General features: G+C 38.6%; 1 protein-coding gene across 5 annotated transcripts in view; it reads right to left on the reverse strand.

Moving 5' to 3' along the window:
• The window catches only part of PMS1 (PMS1 homolog 1, mismatch repair system component), a 115,587-nt gene that overhangs the window by 101,402 nt on the left and 1,625 nt on the right, over positions 1–12,560 (reverse strand). For 2 of the 5 annotated variants that reach the window (XR_009691771.1, XM_061135446.1), the window contains exons 1-3: positions 7,640–8,302; positions 5,728–5,879; positions 1,623–1,805 (exon numbers count right to left, since the gene is read on the reverse strand). Coding sequence is in view for 4 of the 5 variants with exons in the window: in XM_061135446.1 (XP_060991429.1) it covers positions 1,623–1,805; positions 5,728–5,879; positions 7,640–7,721 (417 nt within the window). In the remaining variant the exon portion in view is untranslated. Of the gene's footprint in view, positions 1–1,622; positions 1,806–5,727; positions 5,880–7,639; positions 8,303–12,560 lie in introns of those variants that run through there. The other 3 variants (XM_061135445.1, XM_061135444.1, XM_061135443.1) reach the window with 2 other exon arrangements.

Below are 12,560 nucleotides of genomic sequence, written 5' to 3' on the forward strand. Positions count from 1 at the left end.
CCAATGCATGAAAGTGAGAAGTGAAAGTGAAGTTGCTCCAGTCATGTCCAACCCTTAATGACCCCATGGACTGCAGCCTACCAGGCTCCTCCATCCATGGGATTTCCAGGCAAGAGTACTGGAGTGGGGTGCCATTTCCTTCTTTACATATCTCTAGAGCACAGTCTAATTATCTGTGTTGACCACCGTAGTATTCTCAGAGTGTGTTCCACAGCAAAGCAGAATTATCAGTGATAGGTATCTCAGTAAAAGGGTTTCATAGCCAAGTGAGCAGGAAATGTCCCTATTGGAAACCACCAACCTCAGAGATTCATAATGCACTTTGGTACAGTAAAGGCTCTGAGAAATGCTTATAGTTACCTGTTTAATTTTAATACTCTTCCAAGCCATTAATGACTAAACCATTTTTTCCCTCTTATATTACCACTGAAAAACACTCTTTGCCATCCCTCAAAAAATTAATTACAGTAGTCCCCCTTATCCACAGGAGACACGTTTCAAAATCCCCAGGGGATGCCTGAAACTGCAGATAGTATCAAACCCTCTATACACTATGTTTTTTTCTAAATACGCATATCGAAGATAAAGTTTAATTTATAAATCAGGCACAGTAAGAGACTATCTGAATTGCTGGCATCACTACTCTTGTACTTTGGGGCCATTATTAAGTAAAATAAGGGCTCCTCTGAAAACAAACACTATGATACCTTGACAGATCTGGTAACTCACCCAGCTAGAAAGTGACTAAAAGGCTGGCAGTGTATGCAATGTGGATACGTAAGACAGACAATTCACATCCGAGGAATGACAGAGCAGAACTACACAATATTTCATCATGCTACTCAGAATGGCACACAACTTATGAATTATTTCTGGAATTTTTCCACTTAATATTTTCTGACAGTGGTTGACTGCAGTAACTGAAACCACAGAAAGCAAAACCATGGGTAAGGGGGATTATTGAACCATTTGAACCAGCGATTCCACTTCTGGGTATATACCCAAAAAAGTGAAAGCAAGGACTCAGACATTTGTACACCAGTCTTCACAAGAGTCAAACAGTGGAAACAACCCAAATGTCTCTTGACAGATGAATGAATAAATAAAATATGGTTTATACATATAATGGAGTATCATTCACCCTTAAGAAGAATGAAATTCTAATACATGTTATAATATGTATGAACCCTAAAGACATTATGCTAAGTGAAATAAACCAGACACAAAAGATAAATATTGGATGATTCCAAGTATAAGACTCACCTAAATAGTCACTCATAGAGACAGAAAGTACACTATTGGTGACCAGTGGATGGAAGAAAGGAGACTAGGGGTTGATTGTTTAATGGGTACAGCTTCAGTTTGGGATGATGAAAAAGTCCTGGCGATGGACAGTGGTGATGCCTACACAACAGAGCCAATGCATTTAATGTCACAGAATTGTAAACTTAAAAATGACTAAACTGGTAAATTTGATGTCTGTTTTACACAATAAAATGGTAAATGTTACATGTATTTTACACAGTTAAAAAAAAAAAAGCCAAATTCTGGGTGAGTTTTCCCTTAATTCTAATACCATGTTATTATGAAACTGCTAAAATGATCAGTACAAATTACCTTACCTCGGCGATACAACAAATTGACCCCAAGGCTTCTCCACGAAAACCATACGTTGTCAAATTTTCAAGATCTTCATGACTACTTATTTTTGAGGTGTAGTACTTCACTGCCATTACAGGTGCATCTATAGCCTTGATACCCTCACCATTGTCTCGCACCTCAATTTTATCAAATCCATAGTTTTCCTATGAAAAGTTAAACAATACTTTAGTATATAAAGACATTAAACTATTATCACATTTAGAGACAGAAGGTAACACAAATGAAACAGTTTTGTCATTTATCTATCTCTTATGGAAACTCAGGACTTCCCTGGTAGCTCAGCTGGTAAAGAATCTGCCTGCAGTGCAGGAGACCGTGGTTTGATTCCTGGGTCGGGAAGATGCCCCAGAGAAGGGATAGGCTACTCTCCATTATTCTTGTGCTTTCCTGGTGGCTCAGACAGTAAAGAATCCAACTGCAATGCGGGAGACCTGGGGTCGATCCCTGGGTTGGGACGATCCCCTGGAGGCGGGCATGGCAACCCACTCCAGTATTCTCGCCTGGAGAATTGCCATGGTCAGAGGAGCCTGGCGGGCTACAGCCCATGAGGTTGCAAAGAGTTGGACACGACTGAGTAACTACGCACAGCACAGCCTGTAAACTTAACATTAAAGAATTTAAGAGTTTAAATTCTTAACTCCACCAATTCCTAGCTATGATACAATGGGCAAGTTCCTTGTTTTCCTTGGACTCAGACTCAGTGTAAAATAATATCAGCATGATCTTCAAGGTTCCCTTGAATTGTTTCCATGTAATAGGTACTTAGATTTAGTTTAAACTTCCCCAGAAATATTCTTCAAAGTTATATAGACCTTTGTATATATTGTTGCAGTTGTTGAGTCACTAAGTTGTATCCAACTCTTTGCAACCCCATGGACTGCAGCACACCAGGCTCCTCTGTCCTCCTCCATCTCCTAGTTTGCTCAAATTCACAGCCACTGAACTGGTGATGCTATCTAACCATCTCATCCTCTGCTGCCCCCTTCTCCTCCTGCCCTCAGTCTTTCCCAGCATCAGGACCTTTTCCAATGGCACGGTTCTTCCCATCAGGTAATCAAAGTACTAGAGCTTCAGCATCAGTCCTTCCGATGAATATTCAGGGATGATTTCATTTGGGATTGACTGGTTTGATTTCCTTGCAGTCCCAGGGACTCTCAAGAGTCTTCTCCAATACCACAGTTCAAAATCATCAATGATTCAGCACTCAATCTTCTTTATGGTCCAACTCTCACATCCGAACATGATCACTGGAAAAACCAAAGCCTTGACTATACGGACATTTGTTGGCAAAGTGATGTCTCTGCTTTTTAATATGCTGTCTAGGTGTGTCACAGCATTTCTTCCAAGGAGCAAGTGTCTTTTAATTTCATGGCTGCAGTCACCATCTGCAGTGATTTTGGAGCCCAAGAAAAGAAAACCTGTCACTGCTTCTACTTTTTCCCCCTTCTATTTGCCATGAAGTGATGGGACCGGATGCCAAGATCTTAGTTTTTTGAATGCTGAATTTTAAGCCAGCTTCTTCACTCTCCTCTTTCACTCTCATCAAGAGGCCCTTCTGTTTCTCTTCACTTTCTGCATTGGAGTGGTATCATCTACATATCTGAGGTTGTTGATTTTTCCCCGCAGTCTTGATTCCCATTTGTGAGTCATCCAGCTCAGCATTTTGCGTGAAGTACTCTGCCTATCATCCACCTGTCCTGGGCGGTCCTGCACGGAACGGCTCATGGCTTCACTGAGTTACACAAGCCCCTTCGCCACAACAAGGCTGAAGGGTGCTTTGTGTATATATAATCTCCCAAATAAAACAGAATACCATCACCATTAAAAACAACACCCGGTTCTTCCCACCAAGAGCCCAGCAATTATCAATATTCAATCTGATTTTTAATACTTTCTCACTTGAACTACTTATTGTAGTCATAAATAAAAATCTGTTACATTACAACTTTCTTAATTTCTTTCTGAAAATAGTCACCTAACACACCGCTGAGAAAATACACCTAATTAGCAATTTCAGTGAGTTTTTAATTTGAAAATGGAGGAGGAAAAACAAATCATAGCTTAATATGGGTAATTTAATACTAAAAATATGCGTACATTGCAAATACAAAGCATAAATTCCTATGGTCATCATACTTTCTATGAGTACACATTTTAAATTTGGTAGCAAACTTCTATCATAAGCTTTACTTCACAGAGTCTTATGTGTATGGCCATAAATGCAAGTTACACAGGAGAAAAAAATCTTCCTACAATTATAGTGATTGTTATTTAAAAATAATACAGTACCTTTTTAATAACCTAAAATTATATGATACTGTGTCATGCCTTTTCAGTAGAAATACAAGGTGCTGGGGAGAGTCACCTAAGATTTAGTTTCTTATCTCTCCCTTAATCTAAAATTATGATCCTGGAGACAGCTTGTCTACTTTGTTTTATAGAAAAATAATTAACTATAGAAATGCTAGTCTTTCAATACAAATAAAAACTCAAAGCACCTGAGTAAAACAATACAATCATCTGTTAAAATGTCTGAAATAATGTCAACACATTTAATTTACTAATTATGAAAACATTCCTACCCAGGACAGTTATTAATATACGAAACTATAATAAAACAGATCTTATTATATAGAGCAACAGTTGTTTTAAAATTCTACAAACCAGAAACTGATAAAAGTCAAGAGACGTAAATATATAACCAGATAAAAATGTGTACTTTAGTTTACTTTTTAAAGAGAACTTCTGTTGGCTCTGTAAAAATATTTTTAAAAACTATATATTTCTTCCAAGACCTTTCAGAATAAGATTTATGTTTGCCTGCTTAAGATTCTTACGTTAAATTTGTCAGTTATAATTATCTAATCCTATTTAAGTATTATCAACTGTATTCTTATCAGACTGAACTATATAAAATGTTTAAGAAAAAGGAAATGTCTTTCATTTTAATTTTTTTCATATTTATAAAGCTTTTACTGTATCATTTAAAATCTAAGTACAAGTCTAACACAGGATACAACACTGGTTCTCACCATCAACCAGAAACTTCTTAGAAACACAAATCTGGGGCCCTACCTAGAATATGAAATTCTGGGGCCCAATAACTGTTTTAACAAACTCACTAAAATTACTGATGCACCCAAGTGTTGTGAGAACCACTAGCACTGATGAAAAATCTTCAAAGGTTTTAGAGTCATAAAGATCTGGAATATAATCTCAGCTCCACTACTTACTACCATACTTACATGACTTTGAGAAAGTTCTTAGAACCTTAATTATTTGTAAAATGGGTAGTGGTAGCTAATTTATAGTTTTTATAAGGATAAAAAGGGATAACATATATATAATATATGCACATGTAAATGAAAAGGAAAGGTCTCTTTCCTACAAAGATATTCATATCAGTATTCTTGCTAATGCCATAATACCAGAAATAATATGAATATCTGACGACCAGGAGATTACAAAAAAATGCATTCTTACATTCACTCAAACAAATTTATTTACCATTTAAATACCATATACTGAACAGGTATAGAGAACACAAAAAATATAGACCTTACCTCCATGAGCTAGTAATTTATAATAGAGGTGGCAGGGGTTCAGACTCATTGCAATAAATCATAGCAAGTTTCATAAGTCATATTAACTCAAATGATTTAATATGTAGCACTTAAATTTAAAACTGTGAAAACTATGAAGCAACAAAGGACACAGTTCTGAAAGAAGATTAAGTAGAAAAAACAGAGAATATATAAAACAAATAAGCACATATAACCAAGGGTAAGTAATAGCAGAAAATATGGACAAATTAAGTTCATTTTTTATGTGAAAGAGTCCTCAAGAAAAAGCTTTCCTTTATGACTTCCTTTAGTGTTACTGTATATTGATTTAAACTAAAACGCATTTTTAAGGATTTACACTTAAATAAGACAAAGGATTCAATGTTCTAAAAATAATTTACTGGTATATAAAGAAAAGAAAGGTAATAGTTATAAGGAGAAAACATCTGTTCAACTCTTTTTTTGCTTTAAAGGTAGTTGGTAGCATCTTAGGAACACTCACCAGTTTAACATCTATGCTTGTGGCACCGGCATCCAAGGAGTTTTCAATGAGCTCTTTTACCACACTGACCACTGAAGTGATTATTTGAGAGCTTGAAAGTAGGCGAACTGTTGCTGCAGGCAACTGTTTCATTCTAGCTTTCAGCACAGTAGCTAGAAAATACACCATAAGATGTAAAAATAAAAACTGTTAAACATTCCTAACAGAACTGATAGCGGTTTGGTTATGACTCTCATTGTATGTCAGGCTCTACTGTTAAGCACATACAGTATTAAATTGCTTATTTCTTATGAATATCCTTTAAAATAAATGCCATTATCATCTGCATATTGTAAGACTAAGGCACAGAGAAATTATTTGGTAAGTCACACTATGTTACTAACTGAAGAATAGTAAGAACAATCGTGTAATTAGTGTAATATATGACCTGCCTGGCTAGGAATGACCAGATGGTGCTGCCAACTGATAAGCAGATAATGTCAAGTCATGTGCCTTAATGGCGGTAGCTCTTGAACATCATTAATCATCGATACATTTCAATGAATTACAATTATCTCTTTTAATTACTGAGCTCTTTTAGAGTTAGGAAATCTAGACTCCAGAATTACCCTTAATCTAAACTAGTCACATCTCCAACATATCACATCAGATTACCATCCTGTACAACTGCTGCTGCTGCTGCTAAGTCACTTCAGTCGTGTCCGACTCTGTGCAACCCCACAGACAGCAGCCCACCAGGCTCCTCCCTCCATGGGATTTTCCAGGCAAGAACACTGGAGTGGGATGCCATTCCTGTACACTGAGCCTAAAACATCTTTCTAATCATGTGGCTCCCCAAAGCCAAAATAAGATAAAGCTCAAATCCATGTTCTGGCATTCAAGGTCCTTACATGACAATCCAACTTGTACATCCAAATCTCTCTACCAGTAATTGTTTTAAGCCATGAAATCCTCCATCTTGAAACTTTTGCAAAGAAACAAAAAACCTCATACGGAAGTCATGTATACAAAATCTGCAGGGAGTGGGGTTTGCATCTACTTTAATGCCTAACTTCAGAAAAGATCTCAATAAATTAAAGAATACTAGCTTGACAACTGGAGAAGGCAATGGCAACTCACTCCAGTACTCTTGCCTGGAAAATCCCATGGACGGAGGAGCCTGGTAGGCTGCAGTCCATGGGGTGCTACGAGTCAGACACCACTGAGCCACTTCACTCTCATTTTTCACTTTCCTGCATTGGAGGAGGAAATGGCAACCCACTCCAGTGTTCTTGCCTGGAGAATCCCAGGGACGGGGGAGCCTGGTGGGCTGCCGTCTATGGGGTCGCACAGAGTCAGACGCGAGTGAAGCGACTTAGCAGCAGCAGCAGCAGCAGCAGTAGCTTGACAACATACAAGTTCCTCAAGAGTTATGATTTTATCTGACAATAAAATGGGGGCTATAACTGGGGGGTATGAGAATAATAAAATTGTTCTTTTCCCATACAAGAACCCTAAGTATGTCCTTCATTTACCATGATTTGTTACATGCACACCATGATGGTATGATCTTATGGAATCTAGGTCCAAACAAAACAATGATACCAAAGACAAACAAAATAAAAAGGTTTCTGTTTAGGATTCTTTCTCAGGCAACTTAGATATAAACAAGCAGAGTGACATAAAATTTAAGAATAAGTAATTGAGCAAGAAATGGAATATAGCCACCAAAGTTACACAGAATGTTGAGCAATACATTTCTGGGAAGTAGTCAATATACTGACTTCTGAATGGTGTTGACTGTTTACAATTAATAACTACATTCTGCTCTGCACAAGGCAAAGCTGATTAGCACAATGGAGAAATATGTCAGACGAGAGTCTAAAAAAACAGGTTTGGGTGTTCATGTTTAGTCACATAAACTGAAGCTTACTGAAATCTCTCTGTAAAATCAACTTATCACTTGTACGCTGTTGTTCAGTCGCTAAGACATTTCCAACTCTTTGTGACTTCATGGACTGCAGTGCCCCAGGCTTCCCTGTCCTTCATATGCCCCAGAGTTTGCTGGAACTCATATCCATTGGGGCAGTGATGCCACCCAACCACCTCATTCTCTGCCACTCTCTTTTGTCTCTTGCCCTCAATCTTTACCAGCATCAGTCTTTTCAATGAGTAGGCTCTTCGCATCAGGTGCCCAAAGTATTGGAGCTTCAGCAACAGTCCTTCCAATGAATATTCTAAAGAGTTGATTTCCTTTAGGATTGACTGGTTTGATCTCCTTATAGTCCAAGGGACTCTCAAGAGTCTTCTCCAGCACCACAGCTCAAAAGCATCAATTCTTCAGTGCTCAGCTTTCTTTATGGTCCAAATTTCACATCTGTACATGACTTCTGGAAAAACCATAGCTTTGACTCCATGGACCTTTGTTGGCAAAGTGATGTATCTGATTTTTAATATGCTGTCTAGTTTTGTCATTGTTTTCCTTCCAAGAAGCAAGCGTCTTTTAATTTCACAGCTGCAGTCACCATCTGCAGTGATTTTGGAGCCCAAGAAAAGAAAATCTGTCACTGCTTCCACATTTTCCCCTTCTATTTGCCATGAAGTGATGGGACTGGATACCATGGTCTTAGTTTTTTGAATGTTGAGTTTTAAGCCAGCTTTTTCATTCCTCTATTTCACCCTCATCAAGAGGCTCTTTAGTTCCTCTTCATTTTCTGCCACTGGAGTGCCATTACTTAAATCCCTTTGTAAAATCAACTTATTACTTTTACAAATGAGGATAATATCTCACTAGTCTGTTGTAAGAATCAAACAAGAAAATACACACAAAATGTTATGTAAATGTAAAGGCATATGAAATATACAGTATTCTCATTACCATGATCATTATGTACAGAAACACTGAAAATCCTTTTCTAACAATTAACTCCTAATTACACTACATATGTAATTTGGGGGTAGCCCAGTCTTAGGAGAGGAGCTGTCAACAACCACCTTTTGGTGTTTCTTTGTGGTTCTCACTGGCCAGGAGGCCTCCCCAGTCAGTCAGGGAACAGGACACAGTCAGCTGCTCCAGGGCCACAACAGTCACACAAATTAATGCCGTCACAACAAAAGGCACCCTCTGTCTTGCCCCTGGGCTTCGGACTGGCCTCGGGTCTAAAGGTACATAACTCCATGATACTATCAGTAACTAGCACACACACGGTCGTCACCAGCCACTTGTGATGGCTCACACGTGAAAGAGGGCTACTCCAATTGCGATGTGCTCATGCACTCTGGATGTCAAACTTGGTGTAAAATACATAAATAAATTTAATTAATTTTTTACATTGATTTAAACTAAATGATATTCTGAATATATTGGATTATATAAAATATTAATTTCCCTTAATTTTTTCCCCTTTTAACGTGACTACCATAAAATTTAAGTGTGTGTGCATACATATATGCAACCCCACGGGCTATAGCCCGCCAGGCCCCTCTGACCATGGTGATTCTCCAGGCAAGAATACTGGAGTGGGTTGCCATGCCCTCCCCTCCAGGGGATCTTCCCAACCCAGGGATCAAACCCAGGTCTCCCACACTGCAGGTGGATTCCTTACCACCTGAGCCACCAGGGAAGCCCATGAATACTGGAATGGGTGGCCTCTCCCTTCTTCAGGGGATCTTCCTGACTCAGGAATCAAACCGGGGTCTCCTGAATTGCAGGCTAATTCTTTACCAGTTGAGCTACCGGGAAGCCCATATATGGCTTGTACTATATTGTTCGATCGCACAATGCTGGAGACAGTAGTGGTTACAAGAGCAAGCTCTGAAATCACACTGCTTTGGTTCTAGCTTAGTCTTTACACTAATAATTATATAAATGTTGAGAAAATTAAACTAAAATTTAATCACCTAATCTACAAACTAGAGATAAAAATGATATCATATGGCTATGGTGAGAAGTCAGTTCAGTTCAGTTCAGTCGCTGTCATGTCCGACTCTTTGCAACCCCATGGTCTGCAGCATGCCAGGCCTCCCTGTCCATCACCAACTCCCAGTTTACTCAAACTGGTGTCCATTGAGTCGGTGATGCCATCTAACCATCTCATCCTCTGTTGTCCCCTTCTTCTCCCACGAAGTAAAAAAAAAATGATGTATACAACTTATTGGGCTTCCCTAGAGGCTCAGTTGGTAAAAAATCTGCCTGCAATGCAGGAGACCCCAGTTTGATCCTTGGGTCAGGAAGATCCCCTAGAGAAGGAAATGGCAACCGATTCCAGTACTGTTGCCTGAAGAATTTCATGGACTAAGTGTTGGCAGGCTACAGTCCATGGGATCACAAAAGCAGGACATGACTATGTGACTTTCACTTTCATACAACTTATTACAGTGCTTAGCATATACATGCTAAAAGATCCCAGGATCTTTGGACTAAATTGAATTCCTCCAAACTAGTAAATGAATCCCCCACCCCCACCCCCCTACCTACACACACACAGCCAACTTCTAACTTCCCCCAACAGGAGCCAACCCATAGCCTGAATCAGATTAGGCTTGGGTTTAAGAAGTCTGCTTCCTCATTTTGAGAGTCTCAAGGATGTAAGAAAAACATTAATCAAGTTTTGGGGTATTAACTTAGCCTCACCTCAACCTTCCCTTTCTGCACAATCTTTTTATTCATCTCATCATCTTTGTCTCATTCTCTGTAACTTCTCTTCCAAAATCTATTTCCTGCTCCCAAATCCCTAATTTCACTCCAACCTTCCTCCTCTTCTATCCACTGAGGTCAAGGCAGACCACAGCATGATCTCTATTTCACACACTTTACCTTCTCACCACGCTGTGTTCTTTGGCTTCGTAAAATGTTTACACACCCTTCCTCCCTCAGTCTCAGGCTAATGTCTCTTTCTTCTAAGCTAACAATTTCATCTAGTTTCTTCAGTCCCACCCCACCTCTAGTCATCCTGTCTTTGAAAGCAAAAACAAAAAACAACAACAACAAAAATTCTTCCCTCAACCCTGTTACCTCTATGATTATCTTCTTTCTTTATGAAGCCAAACTTAAATAAGTAACCTATATTCACTGTCACCAATTCTCTATCACCGACTCACTTCTAAAACCCTTGCAAAACAGCGTATACACCACTGTTAGGATTCTGTTCTCAAGTTCACCAATGAGCTCTTATGTCATCAAACCCTTTTCTCAGAACTCATGTTCTTTGACATCCCTGAAGCATGTGACATTGATGATACTGTTTAATTCCCAAGAATTATACATCCACCTATACCTCTTGAATCTCTTCATATTTTCTTCACTCTCCTCCCAGAAAATGGGCATTCCATAATCCCTCCACTCTTCTTATATACCTTACAACCCAAAGCTTCAGCTATAGAATCACATCTAAATCTACATCCCTACAGTGATCTCTCTCAAGTTAAGACAAAGCATTTCTTACAATCAGCATCACTGATACCTCAAAATAGGTATTTATAAAAGAGAACTTCTCTTCTTATTCCCCCTTCACACCTCCCACTTAACTTTGTCATTTATCTTATTAGCACATTGTTCTTACTGAGAGCAGTCAAAAATGTTAGTCTTGCTTTGCCAGCAATCCCACCCTATCTGCACCTCCACACTCTCCTAATGCAAAACTATCATTCTAGACCCAATTTCAGTATCATTTATAACCTGGTCCGTTATGATCACTGAGCCAGGAATGACCCTTTGCTCACCCTACATTCTGAAAGAACTTGGCTCACCTAACACACCTGTGTCCTGACCTAAACAATGTCTGAATGCAGGAAATTATATATTTCTGGATGCAACACAAGAGTAATCAGAGTACTTCACACATTAATAAAGGGGGGTCACAAAAAGTAATTTTATCAGCACTTACCTCATGCAAAGGTAAACATTAGGAAGAGTGACCTCCCTTCCTTTATGTATTCTAATTGGCCTCCATATCATCCCCTACACATCACTTGTACCTCCTAACCAGGCTTTTTTTCTAGAATCCAGGGCCTAATTTCCAACTACTTTCTAAATATCATCATTTCGATGACAGGGAGGCACCCTAAACTTAACATGACCCAAGGGGATCTCGGATCTTTCTCTAATTAACTTTCTTCCTGAATTTATTTGATAATAAAAACAGCTTACATAAGTTACTTTATATATTAATACATATAAAATTAATTCTCACAAGCTTATGTATACTGTCATTCCTCTATCACAAACAAGATTTAAAAGCTTGATAACTTGTTCCAAGATCACACAACTATTAAGTGAAAGAGGGACACCTGCATACCTTGGCATGCTTGACTCCAAAGGCTATGTTCATCCATTCTCACAATGCAAAATTAGAAACCTTGAGTCATCCTTGAAATTCTCCTCACTCTCTACATCCTGCCACCCAGTCCTATCTATCCCACTATTTAAATATCTCTCAAATGTTCTTTCCTCTCTAAAGCTATGGTACTACCTCTGCTCAGCCCCTTAACAATTTTCCCCTGAACTACCGCAATAACCAGATAATTGATATTTTCCTGGGATCTCAACCACCTACACTGTTCTTTATATAATTTAAATTTAATCATGTTGCTATCCTACTTAAAATTTTATAAAATTTCCAACTATTAGGTTAAATCCAAACTCCTTAACAATTGGGCCTCTATCTCTCTAATCTCATCCCTCTCTTCTCCAAATAACACACTAGACCAGTCATATTATACGATTTGTCTCTCTTAATGTAGCAGTCCTGATTCCTTCCTCGGAACATAAGGTTCCCTTTCTCTACTAATGACTTCTAACCATACTTCTAGATTTAGTTCAAGTACGACCTCCTCCAGGAAGTCTTTCTTATCAG

This window comes from Dama dama, chromosome 33 (genome assembly GCF_033118175.1).
Source record: "Dama dama isolate Ldn47 chromosome 33, ASM3311817v1, whole genome shotgun sequence".
Lineage (NCBI taxonomy): Eukaryota > Metazoa > Chordata > Mammalia > Artiodactyla > Cervidae > Dama > Dama dama.